The sequence below is a fragment of the Narcine bancroftii genome, chromosome 4 (genome assembly GCF_036971445.1).
Source record: "Narcine bancroftii isolate sNarBan1 chromosome 4, sNarBan1.hap1, whole genome shotgun sequence".
Lineage (NCBI taxonomy): Eukaryota > Metazoa > Chordata > Chondrichthyes > Torpediniformes > Narcinidae > Narcine > Narcine bancroftii.
Genome location: NC_091472.1, coordinates 249,579,119 through 249,605,895, shown reverse-complemented (window position 1 = coordinate 249,605,895; position 26,777 = coordinate 249,579,119). Strand labels below are relative to the sequence as shown.

The following is a 26,777-nucleotide window of genomic DNA, read 5'->3' as shown; positions in this document are numbered from 1 at the left end:
TACAAAATTGGGTGTGATTGAGATTTTGGAGAAGGGGACATAGACAAACCAAGTGCATGGCTCATGGAATACAGTGTGGAAAAAAAATGTGAGGTCATCCGCATTGGTGCACTAAAGAAAAATACATTTTTAAATGGAATTATAAGGAAATGTACAAATGGATCAGGGTATCCTTGTAACCAAGTCCTTGAGAGCTATGTGCAGATAGAACCAAGTAATTAGGATGGCAAATCGTATGTTGGGATTTAGTTCAAGGACATGCACTTAGTTAAAGGTGGTTTACTGAGCTTTGTTGATTGCACAGCCTTGGCCTCTTACCTTAAAGCATCTGAATGCTGCAGAGAGAGTACAAGGAAGATTCATCAGACCGGTTTCTGAGACGACACATTTGCCAATCCAGGAGATACGGAGTAGGTATAACCTGTATTCTCTACAGCCAGAAGGAGAAGAAGCAATCTCACATTCTTGCAGGGTTCGATGGGGCAGATGCAGGGAAGCTCCCCCTCTCTCCCGACTGGCTACGGAGTCTGGAATCAGGGGAAGCCATTTAGAACTGGGATGAGAAATTTCATCATACACGTAGTGGTGAATCGTTGGAACTGTTTCCCCCAGAGTGCTGTGGAGAATCAGTCAATAAACTCATTCAGAACAACAGAATAATAGATTTCTGGATATTACGGGACATGGGATCACAGAGGATTATGGGACTGAGATAGAAGGTCAGCCTTGATTGTGAAGAATAGCAGAGCAGGGTGACAACCCCTTCCTTGTACGTTTGATCTGCCACATAAAGGTCTCAATTCCAAAGATTAGACAATGCATATTGCATTCTTGCTCCTTTACTTCACAGCAGGGTTTGAAACAAGAAAGTTTTTCCAAAGGTAAAAAGGCAAATTGTCAGCAAGATACTTGGAGCCATGGATTACCATTTCAAACTGGAACTTGTAATTAACGAGAATTTTTGAGTAATATTTGTTCAAGAAATTTCCTGATGAAAATCCATTTCATTTTGATTCCTCAGAAATGTAAAAAAAAAAGCTCTCTCAGTGTGGATGGCTATCAACTTTTCATCGTCCTGGCTGTGTGAAGAGATTTGTTATCTCAATCTTAAATGGGCTAAGGCTTATTCTGACCTAGCATTCTACTAAATAGAATAATACCTAGTGTCGCCGAGAATATTCTCCCAGAGTCACAGTGTGACTTTCGCGCAAACAGAGGAACTACTGACATGTCTTTGCCCTCAGACAGCTCCAAGAAAAGTGCAGAGAACAAAACAAAGGACTCTACATCACCTTTGTTGACCTCACCAAAGCATTCGACACCGTGAGCAGGAAAGGGCTTTGGCAAATACTAGAGCGTATCGGATGTCCCCCAAAGTTCCTCAACATGATTATCCAACTGCACGAAAACCAACAAGGTCGGGTCAGATACAGCAATGAGCTCTCTGAACCCTTCTCCATTAACAATGGCGTGAAGCAAGGCTGTGTTCTCGCACCAACCCTCTTTTCAATCTTCTTCAGCATGATGCTGAACCAAGCCATGAAAGACCCCAACAATGAAGACGCTGTTTACATCCGGTACCGCACGGATGGCAGTCTCTTCAATCTGAGGCTCCTGCAAGCTCACACCAAGACACAAGAGAAACTTGTCCTTGAACTACTCTTTGCAGACGATGCTGCTTTAGTTGCCCATTCAGAGCCAGCTCTTCAGCGCTTGACGTCCTGCTTTGCGGAAACTGCCAAAGTGTTTGGCCTGGAAGTCAGCCTGAAGAAAACTGAGGTCCTCCATCAGCCAGCTCCCCACCATGACTACCAGCCCCCCCACATCTCCATCGGGCACACAAAACTCAAAACGGTCAACCAGTTTACCTATCTCGGCTGCACCATTTCATCAGATGCAAGGATCGACAATGAGATAGACAACAGACTCGCCAAGGCAAATAGCGCCTTTGGAAGACTACACAAAAGAGTCTGGAAAAACAACCAACTGAAAAACCTCACAAAGATAAGCGTATACAGAGCCGTTGTCATACCCACACTCCTGTTCGGCTCCGAATCATGGGTCCTCTACCGGCATCACCTACGGCTCCTAGAACGCTTCCGCCAGCGTTGTCTCTGCTCCATCCTCAACATCCATTGGAGCGCTTTCATCCCTAACGTCGAAGTACTCGAGATGGCAGAGGTCGACAGCATCGAGTCCACGCTGCTGAAGATCCAGCTGCGCTGGGTGGGTCACGTCTCCAGAATGGAGGACCATCGCCTTCCCAAGTTCGTGTTATATGGCGAGCTCTCCACTGGCCACCAAAGAAAAGGTACAAGGACTGCCTAAAGAAATCTCTTGGTGCCTGCCACATTGACCACCGCCAGTGGGCTGATATCGCCTCAAACCGTGCATCTTGGCGCCTCACAGTTTGGCGGGCAGCAACCTCCTTTGAAGAAGACCGCAGAGCCCACCTCACTGACAAAAGGCAAAGGAGGAAAAACCCAACACCCAACCCCAACCAACCAATTTTCCCCTGCAGCCTGTCCCGCATCGGACTTGTCAGCCACAAACGAGCCTGCAGCTGACGTGGACTTTTACCCCCTCCATAAATCTTCGTCCGCGAAGCCAAGCCAAAGAAGAAGAAGAATATGAACAATGTATTATTTGCTTAATCTTCCATTAATTTGTTAGAATGTTATTTCAGTCCGATGAACACTAAAAAAATTGAACAAAAGGTTTTAATCAGAGCACTGGCTTAGAACTTCATACTTGATGGAATTCTTAATAAATTTTAAATAAAAAGTCCTTCAAGTACTGAACTAGATGAGAAATTAAAAACAGATGTTGTCCAAATGAAACTAATCTTATAAAAATATGCAAATTTTAAAAGGTCTTGAACAAATCTTGTTCAAAAACTCAGCATTAAATTTGAATTTAAGTTTGCAATTGCTATTGAGACCAAATACCTTGTGGACAATTTGCCTTTGTTTTCCTTTCCCTTGGAGAAATTCTCATTTTTAATAACACATTATATTCTTGCCCCTTTACTTTATGACATGCTTTTCATGATCTTTCCATTTTATACATTTGCTAAAATACATGATTATTCCACTTGTCTAAATACCATTAACAATCTTGCATATTCCTAACCTCTGCTTTAAAATATCAAAGCAATACAGAGAAGAAAACAATATAATGCAATAACAGGTTCTCTTTCGATCATGCTTCAGGATTACATAATATGGCTCCACATCAACTTGGAGCAAGGTAGATGATGTTATACATCCATCACTACAGTTAACTGCCGGGAGTCTGGTAGCAGAAATAACAGTGCTATCCTTTCTTGTTTTCTCACCATCTGTGCAAGCAGACAGAGGTTCCCATACACAGTGACTGTCCTGGATAGTGCCACAGGGAAGACAATGTGGATGGCTGACTATCATGTTTTATTGCCCTACATTCATCAAGAAGTCTTTTGAAGGTACTAATGTTAGAATGTTAGTTACATCAAGTAATGTGCAAAGATCACTTCAGGTGATGTTACATCAAGTAATGTGCAAAGATCACTTCAGGTGATCTGAATCACACTCCAAACCTCAGCGATCAATTAGATGCTTGTGACAAATTAGATACCTTTCAATAGGATTGAAAAGAGATCCAGTTCTTCATTTGCTTTTTTTCCCCGGTTGAATTACAGATAGACAAGTCATATGGAATCATTTTGTCAACAATATATTAAAAAAAAAGACAATAGGCACTTGTGCATATAGAAATCTGTAAGCTGGCTGAGAGCAAGAATCTTTGCTCCCCAAGTCACTAGATGAGAAAAAAAAATCAACTCCAAAAAAGTCACTGCTCACCAAATCATATACATTAGTGCACATTATTTAAAAAAAACCCAAAATTTATAGATTCACTGAACAGCTCATCTCCTTGGTCTCAGTGTACTTTCAGCATTGTTGTCCAAGACATATCCACACCAGCTATTTCTGTTCACTATTTGGTGCATTATTCAGTACCTGTTCAGAATGATGATTCAGAAACTTATTCAGATGCAAGTGAAACAAGAATCAATTCACTGTCTCATTGACTGTGTGAACTTCTTCTGCATCCATCACTTCTCCATTCTGCAAGACATTATTCTCTTCTGTGGTGAAGAGCTGGGCTTCCAAGAAAGAGCCTCCAATTCCATATTCTTGCTCATGATTCCACACTTCCTCATGGGTGAGATGTGAAGCTCCCAGGATAAAAGTTGCAAACCTGAAAATTAGAATAATTAAGAAGTTGAACAGAAATCTGCATAACTTGGTGGATCAACCAAAAAGAGTTGGCTGAGTGTCACAAATGAGCTTTCTGATGGGTGAAAAAGCAAGGAGCTACTCGTTCAGAGAAAAGAAGCAACACGGGGAAGATGCATACAACTTCAGCACATTCCCACTGCATTCCAGATGTGATCAGTTTTGGAAATAATGGCACTTCCCTTACAATCTGATTATTGGAAACTGGGTGGTGGATACAGAAATACGCAAACGAAAATGACATGCAACATTGTGTTGATTAATACGTAACCATTCATTGGAACCAGACCTGCAAGAGTAGTAACCCACTGCAAATTATTCTAAATAAAAGTTTTATTAACACAGAAATAACAAAATGAGAGTCAGTTACTTCTCAAGTTTCAAATGACAATTCAAATGGTGTTTAAACCGGTTTCAGATTCAGGATATGCAGTGTATACAAAATTAATGTTCTGGGACAGAAAATGTAAATGCAAAAGCCTCAGCAATTATCCTGGACATGCGATATTACAATATTCAGAAAATGGAGCTGAAGCACTAGAGACAGTAGAAACACTCATCCAGGTTGAAATTACATGCCTCTGAGAGCAAAAGGCAATTATGAAATCTGCTTGTGATCTTAGGATAACCCCAGGCTTCACAGCAAAAAAGGGCGAGTTTGGTTGCACCGCGCACCTATTCTGAATTTAAAGGCAAGTTTGGTTGCACAGCTACCCATTCTGAAATTGAATACCACCTCTAATTTATGAACAAATATCTCACAAAATAACTCGTTGAGTCTCTTCCTAGTTGCACTCACTGAGGATAATTAGCTGGGAAAATCTAATGAACCAATTTGATAACTAAGATCCCAGTTTAACATTCAACTGAAGTCACAATAGAATAGCATGAAGGTCATATGACTAGACAAGTAATGGAGATTTGGACAAAGGTCAACGTTAAAAGATCACACCCCACCCTCACTACTGATGAAATTAAGCACAGTACAACTCTGCTTATCCAAAATCAGATTCTCAAAAATCCTCACTTATTTGAATTTTGTTTAAAGCCGAACTGACTTCACAGGTTGAAAAACAATTCACCTGACATGAAATTTGAACTTCCTCCTCCCACTCTTCTTTACCTTCCCCCACTGACCTTTCTCTCCCTCTCAAACTGCACACCACTGTCTCGCAGCTGCAAGTGATCAAAGAATATCTTGTCCTGGAGTCATCAAGGAGAGTGGCCTCCCAGGCAGGAGTAGGAGCTCAGGCTCCCGGGTGGGAGTGGGACTTTAGGCTCAGTGAGGTTCCTTCCTCTCTCCTCGGCACACCAGATGCTGACATCAGCTCCGAATCCTCCCTCGGCCTTCCCCAGTGTGCGTATGTGGTAAGCCGAGGGGAAGAATCGGAGTTGGGACACTGGCGTCAGAAGCTCCGATGATTGGGGAGACAGGAGCTCACCAACTCGCTAGTGAGTGTTCCACTGGCTCGGGAAGTCTCCCCAGGAATCAGTGTCGGTGGCAAGTTCATGTCAGTTGGGTGGTCTCGGTGATCGGCGGCCATGTTGGGTTCGTTTCGGTGATCAGTGACAGCCAGCACTTTTTTGTTTAAAATTAAACATTAGTTTCATGCTTAAAAAGCCTTCCCTGTTGCTTGTTATTGTTTAAACATTATTACAAGTGATTTGCTGTTGCTACTGGGCTGTTTTTTTTTAAAATGACCAGTTCTCCGAAAAAAACTGCTTATCTGACATAGGCCTGGTCTGGACGATTTTGGATAATCAGTTGTTCTGTATATGAAATACATTTAAATTTAATAAGCTACCATCTATAATGTTCACCATGGCTTTGTTGTATTGACGGAGTAACGTCGATAGGCTGTTTTCTCAAGCTGCAATCTAGAAACCACAAGCTTAGACAAACAAAATGAATTGCTTTACCACAGAGCGCTAGTTTTCAGATTTTTATACACTAAAACAATCAAAGAAAATGAAGATTGGGCAGAAATGTTGGCTTGGGGCACCAGCAACAAAGCACAGCATAGGCAGACAGGGGCATTCTGTTCAAGCACAAAATAGATGATGGAAATAATTATTAAAACATTTTAAATGATATTAGTTAATCCAATCCACTAATGTGCTTTAGTTACAACTTCTAATACATTTTTGACTTGCCTGTATTTATAATAGAACATTACAGCACAGTACAGGCCCTTCAGCCCACAATGTTGTGCTGACCTATACTTTTAAACCTACTCAACAATCCAAATCTTCCCGACCTCACATCTAAAACCTTGCATCCAAGTGCCTGTCTGAGACTTTTTTTTAAATGTCTCTATTACAACAACCTCCACCACCACCTGGCAATGCATTCTAAGCACCCTCTACTCTCAAAATTTAAAAAAAAACTTACTCCTGAAATCTCTGCTGAACTTTCCTCCCATCACCTTATCCTCTGGTATTTTCTACTGTCGCCCCGGGAAAAAAAGTATAGGCTCTTCACCCTATCTAAGACTCTTATAATCTTATAGACCTCTCATACTTCTTTGTTCCAAAGAGAAAAGCCTTGCCTTATAGACACATTTTCAATCCAGGAAATCTCCTCTACACCCTCTCTAAAGATTCCACATCCTTCCTGTAATGAGGCAACAGGAAAATAATATTCTAAGTGTGGTCTAACCAGAGTTTTAGAGAGCTGTAACATTACCTCATGATTCCTAACTCAATGCCCTGACTAAAGGTGGCCAGCATACCTTAACTATCTGATCAACCTGTGCGGAAACCTTGACAGATCTATGGATTTGGACCCCAAGGTCCCTCTGTTCTTCCACACTGTTAAAAATTCTGGCATTAACCACCCTCAAGTTCGACCTTCCAAAATGCATTACTTCACACCTCTCGGGATTGAACTTCATCCGCCACTTCTCCTCCCAACTCTGTATCTTGTCTATATCCTGCTGGAACCTATGGCAACTTTGTACACCATCCACAAGACCTCCAATCTTCATGACATCTGCAAATTTATTGACACATCCTTCCACTCCTTCGTTCGGGTAATTTAGAAAAATCACAAAGAGTAGGGGTGTCAGAACAGATCCCTGTGATGCTCCAGGTAAAATATGTTCCATCTGCTACTGCTCTCATCTTTCCATAGGCAAGCCAATTCTGAATCCACACAGCCAAGACTCATAACTTTCTAAGTGAGTCTACCCCAGGGGGTCTTTGTCAAATGCCTTACCAAAATCCATATACACCTCATCTACCATCCGATCTTCAATTTCTTGTCACATCCTCATAAAACTCAATTAGGTTCGTGAGGCATGACTTGCCCCTCATAAAACCATGTTGACTATCCCTGAGAAGTCTATGCTTCTCTAAATGCTGGTAAATCTTGTCTCAAGAATCCTCTTCAATTGTGTGCCTACCACTGACGCAAGACTTGCTAATCTATAATTCCCAGGGTTATCCCTATTATCTTTTTCAAACAAGGGGACCACATTTGCCATTCTCCAATTCTTCAGGGAGGACACAAAAATCAGAGCCAATTCCCCATTAATTTCTTCCCTTGATCCCTACAGTAACCTGGGGAACATCACATCTGGTCCTGGAACTTATCAATCCAAATGTTTTTATGAAGGTCCAGCACTTCCTCTTTCTTAACCTCAACACGGTTCAGCACACAAGTTTGTTCTATAATGACCTCACGTTGAGCAAGGTTCCTCTCTCTGGTGAACACTGAGGAAAAGTATTAATTTAGTTCCGTCATTGAAGCAAAGTATTTCATTAATATTCTGTGTTTCCAAAATTTCATTTGGCACACTTACAACCTTCAACATATAGCTGGCCTTCCCTAGTCTGCCTTTCATACAAGGGATTCCATCATAATTTAGTTGATCCTGAACTGGCTAGAAAGCCACAGTTGAAGGCTAAATTAGTATAGGCCTTAATCTAGGGCTATCCAATCCTGTAAATAAATTTGAAATATCCAGAAGACCTCAGACCAGTGTTCCTCACCCTGTGGTCCATGGACTGCTGGTAATCTGAGGGTTTGTTAGGAGTGGTTCATGGTGAAAGGCAGAGACAGATATTTCTGATAAAATGAACAAGTGATGTGCAAAATTTGATTTACCGAAAAAAGGAGAATTCTCAAAGAATGTTCCAGCAACACAAAACAAAAAGCCAGTGGTCTGGAAAGGGGCTTGATCTCACTAGCACCATAACCCTCCCCCCAAATGGTGATCTGTTGATTTGTTATAGGTGGTCTGAATAAATAAAGAAATATTCTAGGTGATCTGTAAATTATAAACAAGATTGAGGGCCACTGTCCGAGATATGAAATATTCCTTCCTCTTTATATCTCAAAACCATCTTACTTTCCATCCCTGCTCTGCTAACTGCATTTACTTTTTGGTGGCACATAATCATGGATAGGTATCCCAGCCTTCATATGGAAGCCTCAACACACACATACACACACCAAGCATTTATGATGAATCCTTCCCCAGCAAGAGAATACAGAGGCCAAAGGAAACATAGCTCTAATCATTAAAGCATTGCAGAGCATAGACCAAAACAGAGGTCATATTCAAATACTTCTCCCAGCATGGGAATCCCATCACAACCGCACATAACACAGAATAATGAATGATAACTAGAATGAAGTTAATCGGCAATGATACCTCTTTGGGGATCTGATTTTTGATACTATTTCCCACGCAGGAAATTCATGACTCCTGCAATATCTGCGAAGCTCCTCGAGGGCCTTTTTGGTCTCCTTTTCAGTTTGCTCCCCATACTCCTCTTCAGAAATGAAATGAACTTGTGGCTTTTTAATGAACTGTTTAATTTTTCTGTAATGAAAAACAAAGTTACCTTTAACATTAAGAAAAACCTTACTGCTTCAAGTAAACATTGCAAGTAACATACTTTACCAACCACATAATTTGTTACACAGGATCTAGTGTCCAAGGTTCTTGTTCACCTGACAACTTTGTTCCTAATATTCCAATGTATTGGAACTCTACCCTTTCTGGTAGTTCTGATATCAGTGGTGACAAGAGATTTTGGAAATATCCAGTTTGGTGATTGTCAGAGACTTGTACTTCCTTCATAAACTTTGCCTTTGCAAAAAGTTGTACCTGAATGCATCCTCGAATCTAGATATGGATATTCTAATCTAGCCTTATCACCAAGCAATACAACTGCTGTTTATGAACACACATAGGCACTTTGATTTCAAACACTTGGTGACAAGGAGCTTAGATGCATATTTATAAAGTAATTTAATTTTAAAGCAGAAGATTAAAAATACTATCAGCTGCAGTGGCAAATATTCAACTCACTGTTGAATAGGTTAGGGCATAAATCTGCAGGTAGTCCACACATAGAATCCCAGCACCAGAGACCTAGGCTCAATCATGTCCTCTGTTCCCATTTACGTGTTTTCCTTGCAGCTGCCTGGTCACCTCCCATGTCCTTGAGACTTGCAGAATGGCAGATTTATGCGCTGCTGTAAATTGCCTCGAGTGTGTAAGCAAGTGATAGGAGATAAGGAGACTTCATTCAATATCTTTGACCTACTGTCATCAGGAAGGAGCATCAAAATCTGGACTACCAGTCTCCCATAGGCTGTGAGATTGATGAACAGTATTCTGTAATCACGTAATTATTCAAAAATATTTATATATTTTACTTTATATTATATTGTTACGTATATATGTAGTCTCTGTATGTGTCTGTATGCACCGTGATCGGAGAATTACTGTTTCAACTGGTTGTACATGTGCAACCAGATGATAATAAATTTAAACTTGAGAATGTGGAGAGAATAAAATGGGATTGTGTAAATAGATGGTTGGTGTGGATCATTGAGCTAAAAGGTCTATTTCCATGCTGCATGACAGTAAACATGTCACAAATATATATATACACTTTATATTTAAACAAAAGTACACACATCATTTATATATACATATACACACGTGTGTGTACATATACGTACATTTATGTATGTGTGCATATATATGTAAATAAATACACATATTACACATAATAAACACATATTTCTCTCTCTAAACATATATACATACGTATACACATATGCATACATTATATAAATAAATGTAAACACATCTTTTATATATACACACAAACACACACACACATATATATATATATTTATATATACATATATTTATTTATATGTATGTATATATGTTTAGAGAGAGAGGCACCCACACACCCACGCGCATATATATATTTATATATACATATATTTATTTATATGTATGTATATATATGTTTAGAGAGAGAGAGAGAGAGAGAGAGAGAGAGAGAGAGAGGCACCCACATATATACACACACACACAATACCTTCATCAGGAGTGGTGCCAGCATGCACGGTTGTGTTAAGCGTCAGTATATGGGTGATGGATCTCAGATGCAGGAGGAGGAGAAGGAGGAGAGTGGGAGTGTCAGGATCACCCATGTGACAGTGAGCCAATGAGATAGTCAGAGGAGTTTGGCTGGGTGGTGTTTGGGGAGTTGAAAAATGCAATGTTGTGCCTAGTGAATAATAAAGGAAAGTCAACTTTATGGTATGCTGAAAGAAACAAGTGAGTGTATTTTTCATTTGTTTGTTAGCTGTGATAAATCAAAGTTTCTCACACACACATACACACACACAGTTGCTACATTACAATTGAAATGCAGTCAAAGGTGGGTCTAGGATATTTTGGCATTAACAGTTAGGCTACAAAAATGTATTCACTTATTATGAAGCGAGGAACGGCATTTCAGGCTGTCGTGTGGGTCCCTGCACTCAGCAGAGCGGCTGTCGCTCTATCATGTCTAGCTGACCGACACGGCACTATGAGTGCTGGCGGTGAGTCAGCAAAGGACGGTTGGAGGGAACCTATTTCCGAGCCCTTTCAGGGTAGTGGAGGCAGGTGGTCCCTTCTTGATCCCTGATCACCCTCCTATCCCAGTCCCTCCTTGTCCCCGGACCCCTCCAACCACACCCGGCACCCCCCATTCCCCGTTATCAAAAAAACAATTTTAATCAATGCTTAATATTTATTATGTTTGTTGCCAAATGCATGTGTCAAAATATCCAGTGCCAAACTGCATATGCCAAAATGTCCAATTCTGGTCAAAGACACTTAATTGGCAATTAAGCATTTTGGGACATCTTTAAATTGTGAAAGGTCCTTTATGTTCTCAAACTTGGACAGGAGTATTGCTGCACATTCATTCAAGCACAAACATTTTCTGAAAACTCTTGAGTTGTGAACTCAGCTCAGAACATCACATACACCCCCTTCCCCTCTATTGTTTGTCTACACTACATGCTGCTATGGGAAAGATTCACCACTACCCAGCAAAAAAATTCACAAGTATGAGAACACACATTACTAGATTCAAGGAGTTTCTTCCCAGTTACCAGGCTCCAGAATAAACCTCACAATAGTAAAGTTATGTTGTCTTTGCTCTGTTCTAACTGATCTTTCTCTATATGTCAGCATTTTTTATTGGTTGACTCGTTGCATTGCACACAACATGAACTCTCTTTTTACCTCATGCAGTAAACTTGACAATGAACGAACAATACTTTCCATGTTTTCAGACTTCCCTGGGCATTAAGCCTACATTTCCGCAATAGGATTCATCTTCGAGGTGAATTCATTCATTTCAGTGGGTTAAAAATTAAGCTCGAAAGCCTAAATGTAAAGATAGCTTGTAAAACATAAATGTGTAAATATGGTCACATGAACAAGGTACCCTAATAATGCCTTTGCAATTACTTCCAGTGAGAATGTTAATTTATTTAGAGCAGCTGAGTAAATTATAGAAGTGGAAAAAAATTACAACATACATAACATAAATAAAATACTAAAAGTACATTCAGTTTAAAAACCTGATGGACTTGACCTATCTACAATGTTTCTTGTGAGACAAAGCTAAACACTAACCTGCAAATGTAGCAGATCAAATTTACTGGATGGTGGAGGTTGTTTGCACATAACAGAATGACTATGACAGTGTAAGCACACTGATTGAATGTAAGACCAAGGTATAACATTAGCAATGCTGCCAATTGTAAAGACCACGAAAGTAGGTTTATACTTCTTTCATCTGACAATGGGCCGTGGCTGTAGCAAATTGCAAAGCTCAGGAAACCAAGCACAAAAATATAACCTGTTCAGGGGGATAGGAAAAAGAAACACAAATTAGACTACGTTGAATAAATGTTCGATTTAAATTCACTACAGAAATCGCAAATAGTACTAATGTAAATTACAGTTGACCTTTGATCAAAAATATCATAATTCTGCTTACCAAAAAAATATTTCCGATAATGGGACAGATTTAAAAAGCTTAAATACATCACGAGTAATGAGATTGACCCACTTCCAATCATTAGGAGCAAGAATGTTCTGGTCTGCAAAAGAGCAATGACATTATTTTAAATGAGTGATGTTCATAGGAAAGGAGCAGCTGGCATGCCATTATGTCCCCTTCTGCATCTTCATCTCACGCACTCGTGTTTTTTTAAAATGTCCAGACGGCAAGTATTAACCACGATTAGAAATAAACCACATTATGATCTTTACAGTTGTCGGAAATTAACTACAGATGAACAAATTTTCATAGCATGACCATATGGTGGATTTTCATCCTCTCATCTTCCATCAGATTCTCTCCCCCTATGCTTCCTTCAAGATCTTTTTTGTTATGCACATCTAGGCTTCTGCCTTTTCATGCCCTGAAATTTTGCATTTTATTTTTCCTTCACGATTTTCTCTTCAGAATTCTTTCAAATTCCTTTCCCAAAAGATCCCTACAATCACTAAATATTAAGGAACACATATTGTAGTTAAATAAATGAAAGCAAATAGGTTGCTTAAATCTTAAAATGTGGCACACAAAATAAACCACCTGAGTCACAACTTCAAAGTTTCCCATGCTTTGATATGTTGACAAAATTTTGATGACTACATTATTTCTTAAAATGATAACTGATTTTTGGTTTTTTTTTGCAAAAACAAGGATGAGCAAGTAATATCTCTGGCTGACCTCCTTCAGCCAGTTTTGGTCGCATTTTTCCCCCCATTAATGTCATTTTAGTTTCTTGACAACAACAGATGATCAATCAAGCAGGAAATGCTGCAAGGAAATAGTGCATTCAGTATCTTGATTAACAGGAAAATATTTGCATACAAAATATTCCGATCACAAAGTCAAAACCCCAAAACCGAAAATTTTCTGGTTGATTGAAGAAACTAACTAGTGTGAACAAAGAACAGTGAACAGTGCAGCGTAGGAACAGACTCTTCAGTCCAAAACATCTGCACAGAATATAATGTCAAATTAAACTACATCTCCAATTTCTGCATATATCCATGTCAATCTAAAAATCACTTAAACACTACCATCGGATTTGCTCTCTAAGAAAAATGTTGGTCTTAGATGAATCTGGTTATGGTTCTCTGGAATTTGCGAAGTTTGCTTACTTCTTATTAGTTTCAAGTGACATCATCTGAATGAAATTAATCATTATAAACTGGCGTCCAATATATATGTATCATTTCAAGAAGAAAAGGCACGTTTCACCCTCGAGATTGTTCACCTACATGAATTGAAAACATTATTCTTTTTTGGGGGGAGGGGAAGAAGGAATCATGACTGTGTTAAAAATTATTTTTAAGGTAATTATTAAAAAAAAATTAAATTTAGAGATGCAAGCCCCTTGCAACCCATGAGTTTGCACCACCCAAATATATCCATGTGAGCAATTAACCTACCAACACCATACATTTTTTGAGGGTGGGAGCACCCAGAGGAGACCCACGTGGATATGGGGTCAACGTACAAACTCCTTAGAAAGAGCACCCTATTCAAACCTGGGTAGCTGGCGCTGCAACAGTGTCACGCTAACTGCTATGCTCTCCATGCTACCCAAGCATGATTCACAGAAAATGATCAGATATATTGGTCTGTAAAATACATTTACATATCCTATACAACCTTCAAATTACTGAGATTTTAAAAAAAATATTTCCACTGATGAGCAAACAAAATCATATATGTGCAACAGTGGGCACACAGGAGGAAATCAGCAGGTCTCGCAGTGTCCATAGGAGGTAAAAATATAGAGTAAAGCCCCTGTTATCCAGAATTCAAGTAACGGCAGCCTCAGGCAAAAAAAATGTGGAAATTAAGTAAGAAAAAAAATTGTTTAAAATTGGCGCGCCTTGCAGTTAGTTCGCCAATCACACAACACACAATCTCAGGCAACCCGAAAATCCACTTATACGGCATCTCCCAATCCTCTAAGGTGCTGGCTACCAGGAGTTTTACTGTATAACTGATGTTTCGGGCCTGAGTCCTTCCTCAAGGTATCAGTGGGACATGGTTTTGTCTCTATCTGCTTTGCCTCACTTGAAGCAACACATACACAACAAACAGGGAACAATGTAGACTGATTATCGGGAATGAGATAAGAAACAGGAATAACCTTAAAAGAGAGGGGGGGGAGGGTGGCGGAGAGAGGAGTTGGGTGAAAAGTATTTTTTTTAAATACAGTATTTACAAAATAAAAATATTTCTTACCTGTATCAGCCTTCGACAGATCAGGAGGATAAAGACTAATGTTGCAAAGATTCCTAAAACAACTCCACCAGAGTAATAAAATAGACTACTCCTGTAAAATGTGGAAGAACACATGATCATTGTAATAAACAGTAGCCACATGCAAGAAATTGTAGAATAATTTGCATCATAATTACCGATAATTACTAAACAGATATTAACTCCAATTTTTTTAATGCAGAAATAAAATATCTACAGCAATGGTAAAACAAATAAAGTGGTTTACAAAGAACATTTTTGCATATGCAAGAACAAATTCTTAACTGATTTAGAATACATCTACATTTGTTTAGAACATCCTATTTGTTCATTTTTTGGGGATTTGCATTATTAGAATCAAATCATTTTTAAAAATTTTTTGAAGGGTTGAATCTGGATTAAAATAATTCAGAGCTCATTACTTAAATAAATTGTGTAGGCTTTTATGCTGCTTAAAGATTACACTTATGTGCAAGGCAATCTGGATATAATTACAATACCTGCAAATGGATCTTGCAAAAACAAACAGGATCATTCCAGTCACAAACAGAATAATCAACTTTGGTTCAAATGCTGTAAGAAACATATTAGAAAACATTCATATGATTTGACATGGTTGTCTCTCTTCAAAGATAAGTGTACCTGACAATGACCTTTAACCTTTGTGGAGCTGACTCAGCACCCTTTATCCATTAAAATTTGCATTGCTCTCTTTACCTTGCAAGGAACTTGGAATTATTTGGCTCCTGAGTGGAGTGGAGGAAAGAGAGAAAAAAAGGACTTGGATGGGAACTGAGGGTGGATGATTAAAGAATCAAACCCAGCAATTATAGTATTCAGACATTTCTCAACCATACCAATTTATATATAAAGTTTATATTTAGACATATGGGACGGTAACAGGTCCTTTCAGCCCACAAGCCCATACTGCCTAATTACACCCAATTGACCTACAACCCTGGTGTTTTGAACAGTGAGAGAAAACCAGAGCACCCGGAGGAGGAAACCCACGCAGACCCAGGGAGATCGCACAAACTCCTTACAGACAACGCTGGATATGAATCCCGGTCGCTGGCGCTGTAATGGTGTTGCACTAACTGCAATGCCCATGTGGAAAGAATACTGAATTTTTTTTTTGTAAAACAATTTAATCCAAATGATAAATTGAAACAAAGTCAAGTTACCTCAGATGCTAGAAATCTGGTATAGAAACAGGCAATATTATAAACTCATTGTATGTAAAGTATCACCCATGGACAGTGGGTAGAGTTTGGTTAAAAGAGAGAAAAAAAATATTTCAGATTGATGATGTTTTACCAGTTCTGGTGAGGGATAATCAATCTGCAATGAGACCAATTTTCCTCTGAAGGTGATTCTTGACCTGCTGAGATTCCAACATTTTCTTGTTCCTATACAAATTCTTTCTACGGTCAGTTTTAATCCAGAAGTGAGGCTTCAGTATGTTTTCTCAGTTATTGAAGTTTCCCCGATGATCAACTCCTGATGCCAGTTGGGATCCTGACACTCAGTACATAATAAATTTCACAATGTATTCCTTATGCCTGAGCACAAGTCCAATACAAATAGGCTTGGGCAGGAATGGTAAAGTTTTTTTTTACAAAACTTTGTACTTATACAATTGTGGGAGGATCTAATGACCAACCCTCTGACTTTTATGCATAACCTTTGTATTTACGTATACTTCATACAACATACAAAGCACACATGCACAACCAAGTACAACAAATTATATACAAGTGATAGACTACAAAATACAAATGCCTATTATAGCTCCCCATTTTATTCACAAAATAAAATGTGCTAATCTTCCCCAGTATTGTAGCAAATGCTCAACCCGATGTCAAACTGATAATTGTCAAGACGTTACAACTCACGTAAAGCAATATTTTGAAGCAGCAGCTCTGGTTAAGAACAGAAAGGATGTTGAATGGCATTAGACACTAACTGATATCTCTAAAATAAACTTTGGCTACATTATGATATACATTACACTTACATTTTATACTACATTTTGTAGTATTAGCCATTACATTATAAACTTTTCAGTTCTATGATCCCAATGTGTGCAAATGACATCCTTGTAATCACCCATTTTTAAATAGTAAATAGTAAAACTATGATAATTTATTATTCTGTTGTTCAGAAATTCAGATGGTTTGACATCTGGCTCAAATTTCCCATGCCCCCTTTAAATTCACCGTAGACCCATTTCACACTCACGAGGGAACAGTTGTCAATGCTTCTTTTAAACTCAAAGGGGCACCGTTCCCACACACCTTTTAAACTCAATGGAGGGAGGCAAGAATTCCTGCACTTCCTTAAAGTCATCGGGTTTTGTTACAAGAAAATTGATGATGCTACTGTGCCAGGCCAAGAAAACATGAAAATTATAAGTGCGTGTGTGTTGTTAGGAATAATATTCAACCATACAACCACAGAACATTACAGCACAAAAACAGGCCTCTTTTGCCCTTCTAGACTGGGCAAACCATTTTTTTTTGCCTAGTCTCACTGACCTGCACCCAGTCCACAGCCCTCCATATCTCTCCCATCCATGTGCCTGTCCAACTTCCTCTTAAATGTTAAGGTTGAGCCAGCATTCACCACTTCAGTGGAAGCACATTCCACACCCCCTCCGTTCTTGGTGTGAAGAAGTTTCCCATCATGCTCCCCCTAAACTTTCTCCTTTCACTCTTAACCCATGTCCTCTGGCTTGTATCTCACCTACCTCAGTGTAAAAAGCCTACCTACATTTACTCTGTCTATCTCCCTCATAATTTTAAATACCTCTTTCAAATCACCCCTCATTCTTTTATGGTCCAGGAAATAAAGTTCTAACCTGTTTAACCTTTCCCTGTAACTCAGTAACTGAAGTCTGGGCAACATCCTAGTAAATCTTCTCTGCACGCTTTCTATCTTATTGAACAAAACGGCAAACAATACTCCAAATTTGGCTTCACTAATGTCTTATACAATTTACTAGAACATTCCAACTCCTGTAATCAATACTTTGATTTATGAAGGCCAATATGCCAAAAGCTCTCTTTGCAACCCTATCCACCTGTGATTCCACTTTCAGGGAATTATGTATCTGTGTTCCCAGATCCCTTGTTCTATCATACTCCTCAGTGCCCTACCATTTACGGTGTATGTTGTTTCTTAGTTTGTCGTTCCAAAATGTAACATACTTGTCTGCATTAAATTTCATCTTCCATTTTTCAGCCTATATTTATAGTTGGTCCAGATCCCTCTGCAAGCTTTGAAAACCTTCTTCACTGTCACCAACACCTCCAATCTTAGTGCTATTTGCAAATGTGCTGATCCAATTTACATTATCAACCAGATCAATGATAAAGATGAAAAACAACAATGGTCCCAGCAACGACCTCTGAGAGACCCCACTAGTCACAGGCCTCCAGTCTGAGAAACAATCATCCACCACTACTCTCTAGCTTCACCCATCCAGCAATTGTCGAATCCAGTTCACTACTTCACCATGAATGCCAAGTGACTGAACCTCCCATGTGGGACCATGTCAAAGGCCTTATTAAAGTCCAGGTAGACCACAACCACAGCCTATCCTTTGTAAATTTTCCTGGTAACCTCCTCAAAAAACTCTTAAACACAACCTACCACACGCAAAGCCGTGTTGACTATAGCTAATCAGTCCATGGTTATCTAAATAATTGTATATCTGATCTCTTAGAACACCTTCTAATAATTTACCTACTAACAGCATGGAAAAATCTGACAGTCCAGCATCTTCAAAGTCCCAAAAGTGTCAACTTATGTTTAGTTCTCAGCTTTTTATGTGAATAGTGACAGCACAAAGAAAAACAAAAAAAAAATGTTTGGGAGGGGTAGATGTGTAATTTAGTGCCTTTCGTGAGGACAAAATGTCTTTTGCTGAGAATTATTTGAATAGTGCTAAAAGAGAAGTTATTCCAGGTCGTGGTAGCGATGGTAAAAATGCTCGGAGATGTCACTATGAGCAAATATAACACAACAAAAAAAAGCCCACCATGTAATTTTACCCAAAGATAAAGTTTGAAACAAGAGAAATGCAGAAAGGACTCAGCCAGTCAAGAAATATCCGTGGAAAGAGAACACAGCTAATGTTTCAGATTCAAAGGTGCTTCATCAGAACTGTGAAAGTGAGAAACCAGAGTAAAAATTGGAATATTTGGGGAACTGCCTTTTGCCAATTTCCAATTCCCATCCTGGTCTTCTTTGCCATGGATGTTCAAACCCTTGACACCTCCATCCCTCATCAGGCAGGCCTGATGGCCCTCAATCTCTTCCTCTAATGGGGTACCAACCAACCAACCACCCTCCTCCCACTCACTCAAACCATTGGCAGATATTGCACTCAAAAACTTCTCCTTTGATCTTACTTTTTTTTCTCCAAAAACGGGCCTTATTTACATCTGTAGTTTGCACGCCCTTAAACTCCCATTGCTACAATGATGATACATTTTCGGACATAACTTCAGTAAAAATACCGTTCTCCTCCCCCAGTTATTTGTCTCCATTTCATTTATTCCAATTAAGGGGCCTTCCATTCTTGTATCTCTGAAATTTCTTCCTTTTTCCTGAAACACAAATTCTCCTCTGCCTCAGTGGATGGAGTTTTCAAGTACATTTCCTTTATGCCCCATGTTACTCTGACTCAATCCCCACAGGACAAAGAGTTCCTCTGGCATGATAGGTTTATCCCTCTCAATTTTCACCAGCTCCAACACAATCACATGTCAAGACACATCCTTCACTTGCCTCCCATTTCTGAGAGCCTGCTCACTTATTGACTCCTTGGTCCATTCTTCCATTCCCTCTCCCCACTGCTCCCTGTCACATGGTACCTTCCCCTACAACCAGTGCAATGCCTGTCCATTCACCTCTTCCCCTCACACCATCTAGAGACCGAAACAATAATTCCAGGTGAAATATCAACCCAGTTGCACTTCTTCCAATCTACTCTCCTGCATTCGATGTTTGCAACATAGCCTCCTCTTTCCCTGGAGGAAAGAAACAATGATTGGCTGTTCACTTTATGAAGTGCCTGCATTCATTCTGCAGGAATGACCATGAGCTTCTGCTTGCCATTCTGACTTCTCTGGCAGCGGCACTGTTACAATGAGACCCAAAGCAAGCTCGAGGTATAAAACCTCGATTTTTAGACTGGGCACAATGTAGCCTACAAGGGTCAGTCGGGAATTGTCCTGCTTCAGAAAACCTGCTCTTTATTTCCACTTGTGACAGGGCTGACTGCTTGCATTTGGTATTCCTCTCCCCTTTGTTTTTCTTCCACGAGTATATTCTGACCAGCTCTGCATGACCAGAACTCCAGATAACATACAATATCACCAGGACTTCACAAAATTAAGAGATTGTTACACAAACAAAGGATCTTAATTGCCCATTCAATGGATATCCATCCTTTCACCCAATTACAGACACTAATCCTTTTAACATTGGCTAACCAGTAACTGGCAGTTGAACACACTGTTTTTGCTATTCACACCGGACCAATGTTATCCGTTCTCTGCAACCTTTCATACTCACCACCTGACATCCCAGAACAAATGGGTGCCTATCCTACACTGGTGACGTCCTGAGTGACAGATTGAGTGATGGCAGACCTGCCCTCCCAGAATTCCGTGTGCCAGAGAAACCCCTCCATAAGTGTTCCGTGCATACAGCCCTTTCATTATACCAAGGCAATTGGGACACAGAGGCTTTAAAGGAAAAAGTGGCTAGTTCCTCCAGTCTCTCTCTATCATTCTCGCACTCTCTCTCCCTCCTCAACCTTTCTCTCTCCCCATCTTTCTCTCTCTTCTCTGTCTCAGAGATATATCTATCCTTGATTGTTGTATTTACCCATATCGTTGTGTGTGTGTGTGTGTGTGTGTGTGTGTGTGTGTGTGTGTGTGTGTGTGTGTGTGTGTGTGTATATTTCATCCCCACTGCAATTTTCCCATGCTCACTATAAATGGTTCGCTCATGTCTTTTACTGCTGCTACCACTTTCCCATGGTCCATCATTCCTCCTTTTTCTGCTTCCATTTATAACCATCCAGCCTGTCTCCATCTGTTCATCATTCCCTGCCTCACCTAGTTCCACCCATCACCTTCCTGCCCCCATCTCACCCCTTGATACTGGCTACCTTCCCTCTACATTCTCAGCTCTAGTGCAGGGTTTCAACCCTCAACTAACACTCCTTTTGCCTCCACAGATGCTGCTTGATGTGCCGGGTTCTTCTGGCAGTTTGTTTTTTGCTTTAGATTCTGCGATTTTATCCCCCCCCCCCCCCCCCAATATTTTGAAGGAAGGAAATACACACAACAGTAAAAATAGAATGGTGTAAGGTAAGTAATCTTTAAAACTTACATTGCTTTGCTATTGTAATGGTGTACCATGGACCAGATTTCATTGGGTTTATTTTGAAACAGCTTTTACAATCAAAACGTTCAATGCTTATGTTGAAATCTGAAGTTAGCCTTTCTGTAGATGATGCAATTTGATAGTAAAAATACACAATGAGGTCTTTCAGATTTTCCGGTTTGTTAAATGTGTTTTCTTCCAAAGGATATGTAAGGTGAAATGGCTCTGAACAGTTAATTCTGATCTATAAAGAGAAAACAAAATAGATGTGGGATCAAATATTTCTGAAGCTTCCCCCAAGTTGAATAATGACCCCATCACTTAACAACTTAATAACTAATGTCAGTTCTGAATTAACAATCATTTATAACTGTTATTTGATTATCAACCATTTCCAGTCTTGATTTTACAGAATTTACCAGTTACCTTCAGTAACTTTAAGAATGCAATTTGTATGCTTGAAAGACAAGTAGAAATAGTGAATAAACAATTCAACATGAAGTCATAATGCGCCATTAACATTCTCAGGATGTCCCAAAGCATATCAGTCAACAATGTACTTTTAAAGTGTAATTTACTGTGCTGAATTATTCCAAAAGTTCTGATCACAAGACAGGCACTGATAAAGGAGGCTACTGAGAATACACTGTCCATTCAAATTTTAAACAATATTTTACTATTAAACATTTAGTTGCTCTTAACCAGTTCCACTGTATTTATTTTGTCTATCTGAAATTCACAAAAGTACATCCCATCCATATTGTACCACTGCATCAGTTAATTTGTTTGGAAATACATGGAAATTAAAATTCTTTAATTTAGGAGGACCATTTTCAGAAACCCACTTTGCAGGTTGAAAATTAAAACTTAACAATTTAAAATCATAATCCATTCTTCAGAAACTGAGGGACAAGTTCAAGACTTTTAAATCCATGCTATCGCTGCACTTTAAATCTGGAACATTAAATGAGCAACTATAACCATAGATGCATTCTGTTTTATAAGTTTTCACATCAGCACTGGTTGTTAAAATAGTTTCATGAAATCGAGATTTGTGCTGGAAGTAACTTGTGCTGGAAATTCCATGGTCTGACGCAGTGGTCTAGGCAATTTCAAGTGAACTGCACTGAAAGAAAAGGAGGAAAATTTAGCCTTCAATGTGCACGTGTAGCGATGTGCTACACACAGAGCTCGAACAGGCAGACACTCAGTCGGAGCTGTAATTGAAAAGAAAACTGGCTTAAATCAGCATTCACCGTACCAACGTCTTCACACTTCCGGTTTCTGGTGCTACCTCCAGAAGTGATGACACCTGTACATACTAAAAGACTCTTTGCGTGCACGCAGCTTTTGCTCTGCGATGAAGAAGTGGGGGAAAGACCGGCATCATTTTGAGAGTCTTCTTAGCTGCGTGTGGACGTCATTTTCGCCGGTTCGATTGCGTACTCAGTGGGCCGCCACATGACCCCCCCCCCCTCCGCCCCCAGAACTGATACTACAATCCCCAATGTCCAAGGTCTGAATGAGTCTCTGGGCGGTCTGCCCCTGCATTGAGGTGCCTGGACCTCCACCGGTTGAGTCAAGACCACATGGGCTGACTTGAGTTGGTCTATCGTAAAAACCTTCTCTCTTTCCCCTCCAATATTCAGGACATACATGGACCTGTTGTCCCTGATCACCTTGAATGACCTCTCGTATGGCCGCTGCAAATGTGCCTGATGTACTCCCCTTCTAACACAAACTCACAGTTCTGCAGGTCCTTGAGTACACAGGTTCGGGTGCGTCTGCGTTGTGAAGTAGGTACGGGGCCAGGTTACCAAGCCTCTCGCATCACCTGTCTAGGACTGCTGCAGGTTCTTCTTCTTGCCCCTGTGGGGCTGGTATAAACTTGCTGGGGATGACCAGGAATGCTCCGCAAACCAGCTCGGCTGACGAAGTGTTCAGATCTTCCTTGGGCACCTTGTGGATTCCAAGAAGGACCAAGGGGAGTTCGTCTACAGGTACATAATCCTTTATCTGGATCCCTTGGGAGACAGTGTGTTCCAGATTTTGGAAAGCCAAATTTAAGCCCACCCGAATTGTGCTGCTGTATCCACCCCCACACCCTTCCAGTTGCGCTGCCGGTCTCTCGCCTACCCGACTCGTGCTGCTGGTCTCTCTCTCCCCACTTGCCAGATTTTGGAGCTTTCCAGATTTTAGATGTCCGGATAAAGGATTGTGTACCTGTACCTAGTTGGGCCCTTTCAGGTGAGCCATGAGCACCAACTTCAGGTGCCTGTGGAACCGCTCTACTAGCCCGTTTGACTGAGGGTGATATGCAGCCGTGTGGTGTAGCTGCATTTCCCACAGGCTGGAGGTGAATTGTACGCCTCTGTCAGATGTTATCTGGGCTGGTAGTCTGAGGCGTACCGCCCAGATCGTGATCAGTGTCCACGTGCAGAACTATGTGGTCATGTCGGTGAGTGGGGTTGCCTCGGCCATCTGGTGAAGTGGTTTACTATGTTGAGGAGGTACCATGCTCCCCATGACACCGAGAGGGGACCCATGATATCCACGTCGATATGGTCAAACCTTTTGCAGGTACGTTTGAACTGCTGCAGTGGGGCTTTAGTGTGCTACTGTACTTTGGTCATCTGGCACTGTGTGCTCTTTTTTGCCCAGTCGCTGACTTACTTCCAGAGGCTGTGCCATAAGAACTTGCTGGGACCATCTGGGCACTTTTCCTGATGGAGGGGTGAGCGAAGTTGTGGATAGAGTCAAACACTTGCCGTCCCAAGATTGCTGGGACGATGGGGCGCAGTTGGCCGGTGGCTACATAACACAGGACGGTGTTTCCGCTGGGTCCTACTGGGATGTCCTGCAGCTGCAGCCCTGAGACTGCAGTTCTGTAGCTGGGCATTTGGCCGTCCTCCCACTGTGCATTCACTAACGCTGCCTAGTCCACTCCCTGGGAAGAGGCCTGAATCGTTGGCCTGGAAAGTGCATCCGCCAGAATATAGTCCTTCCCTGAGACATGTCTGATGGCTGTTATGCACTCGCAGATGTAGGACAGATGTCACGGTTGGCGGGACAAGCAGGGATCAGACCGCTTGGCAACTGCGAAGATTAGTGCTTGTGGTCCGTGAAGACGGTGAATGGCAGATAGCCAGGTACAGCACCAACAACTCCCGGTCAAAAGCACTGTATTTAAGTTCAGATGGCCTCAGGTGCTTATGAAGGACGCTAGCGGCTGCCAGCGCCCCTCAATTAATTGTTCCAGCACCCCACTGAATGCCGTCTGTGAGGGCAGTCGGAACATCTATCCTGGGGTGCGCTAGCAGCATGGTGTCCGCCAAGGCTTCCTTTGCTTTCATGTAGGGCGTCACCATTAGGGTGAACTGAAGTACATGATTTGGGCTGCTGAGGGGATGAAGTAATGATAGAAATTCACCATGCCAACGAACTCCTGCAGGCCTTTGACCCTGTTGGGCCTGGTGAATTGGCAGATTGCGTCGAGTTTGGCTGGTTGTAGTGCTGTACTTTCTTTGGTGATCTTGTGGCCCAGGAAATCAATTACATTCAGTCCAAACTAGCATTTAGTCAGGTTGATGGTGAGGCTGAACTCACCCAGGCGGGTGTAGAGTGCATGGAGGTGGGACAGGTCCTCCTGACAACTGCTGCTGTCGACCAGAATGTCATCTAAGTAGATGAAAGCAAAGTCCAGGTCATGCCCCACCATGTCCATCAACCGCTTAAAGGTCTGTGGGAATGGCATGCGGAGGAACTTGAAAAAGATGATGGCTGTCTTGGGAATATTTTCCAGGTGTACTGGGATCTGGTGGTATCCCCAGATGAGGTCCACCTTGGAGAAAATCTTTGTCCCGTGTAGGTTTGCTACAAAGTCCTGAATGTGCGGCACGGGTTAGCGGTTGGGGATGGTGGCCTTGTTCAGCTGGCAGTAGTCATCGCAGGGTCTTCAGCACCCTGCTACCTTGACCACCATGTACAGGGGGAGTCCCATGCTGTCAGATGATCCCCAATTCCTTCATTCTTTTGAACTCCTTTGCAAGGCGGAGCTTGTCGGGGGTGGAGGGGAAAGAGTCTGCGGGCTCTGACGTGGAGTGGCAGACCCTGGGTCAGTATATGGTGTTACACCCCATGTTTGGGCATGGTTGCCATGAACATTTGGGCATGCACCGTTGGGTAATCTGAAAGAATTTTGGAGAACTCATCCTCCGAGAGCGTGACAGAATCCAAGTGTGGGGCTGGGAGTTTGGCTTCATCCAAGAACGTCAGGAACGTTTTGGCATGAACCAGTCGTTTCCCCTGTAGGTGCACCAGCAGGCTGTTGGCTCGCAGGAAGTCTGCCCCCATGAGCGGTTGGTCCACGGCAGCCAGTGTGAAATCCCACGTGAAGCTGCTGGTGCCAAACTATAGCGAATCTGTGTGGGTGCCGTTGGTCCGTATCATGCCGGTGTTTGCCATCCTCAGGGTGAGCTCTGCCTTCCTGCTGTGGGTGTCATGCCCCATCAGGGGAATGATGCTGATTTCCACTCTGGTGTCAACTAAGAAGCGGCATCCAGAATGTCTGTCCCAGACGAACAGGAGACTCTCCTGGTGGCCAACCGCCATAGCCATGAGGGACAGCTGGCCCCAGCGCCCCATCTCTGGTGGTAGAAACACAGATGCTCATTGAGTTGGGGATGTTCTGCTACTTTAGGCAGTTAGGGTTGTAGCTGGTTGCAGATCCTGGTAACTTGTGCGATGGACACTGCACTTTCTTTCTTGGCTTCCCACAGCATGTCTGCCCTAGCCACCACCTTTCCGGGATGGGGAGGCGGGGGAATCTCTAAAGTCTGCATCAGCTAGCAGTAGGTGTATGCCCTCGGGTGGTTGTTCCAGGAATGCCTGCTCAAACATGATGCAGGAAGAGTGGCCTTTGGCTAGGACCAGCATTTGATTCATTTACACTGACAGGGGCTTATCCCCAGGTCATCTAGGTGGAGTAAGCGGGCATCCTGTTTGCAGTATAAGAGGCCAAAAGTCCTTATGAGGAGTTCTTTGAATGCTGTGTACTTGCCCTCTTCTGGGAGGATCTGTTAAGATCCACAACCCGACTCGCTGTTTCCTCGTCGAAGGAGCAAACTACGTAGTAATCTGAGGTTACTTGCCAGATGTTGAACTGTGCTTCTGCTTGGTCGAACCACACACGTGGTCATGACATCCAGAAAGTCGGCAGCTTCAGCATGACCGCATGTAGCGATGAAGCGTCAGTCATCTTTGGTCCGAATATCGTTTGGACCATCGGGGTCAACAATTCTAGCGAGGTGCTACACACAGAATTAGGACAGACACAGTCAGTTGGAGCTGTAGTTAAAAAAAACTGCCTTTAATCAGCGTTCACTGAACCAACTTCTTCACACTTCCAGTTCCTGGAGCTTCCTCCAGAAGTGACGTCATCCGCACATACAAAAAGACTCTTCACAAGCATGGGTTTTGCTACACTAT

The 26,777-nt window shown here is 41.5% G+C and overlaps 1 protein-coding gene across 2 annotated transcripts in view; it reads right to left on the bottom strand.

Annotated features, from left to right (window-relative positions):
* Window positions 1–3,693: 3,693 nt before the first annotated feature.
* LOC138761835 (nuclear envelope integral membrane protein 1a-like) overlaps window positions 3,694–26,777 on the bottom strand; it is a 35,027-nt gene continuing 11,943 nt past the window's right edge. For both annotated transcript variants that reach the window (XM_069934656.1, XM_069934657.1), the window contains exons 3-9: window positions 21,297–21,534; window positions 15,389–15,461; window positions 14,871–14,961; window positions 12,597–12,699; window positions 12,230–12,455; window positions 8,939–9,109; window positions 3,694–4,242 (exon numbers count right to left, since the gene is read on the bottom strand). In XM_069934656.1, the coding sequence (XP_069790757.1) occupies window positions 4,053–4,242; window positions 8,939–9,109; window positions 12,230–12,455; window positions 12,597–12,699; window positions 14,871–14,961; window positions 15,389–15,461; window positions 21,297–21,534 (1,092 nt within the window). In that variant the 3' untranslated portion in view covers window positions 3,694–4,052. The remainder of the gene's footprint in view (window positions 4,243–8,938; window positions 9,110–12,229; window positions 12,456–12,596; window positions 12,700–14,870; window positions 14,962–15,388; window positions 15,462–21,296; window positions 21,535–26,777) is intronic.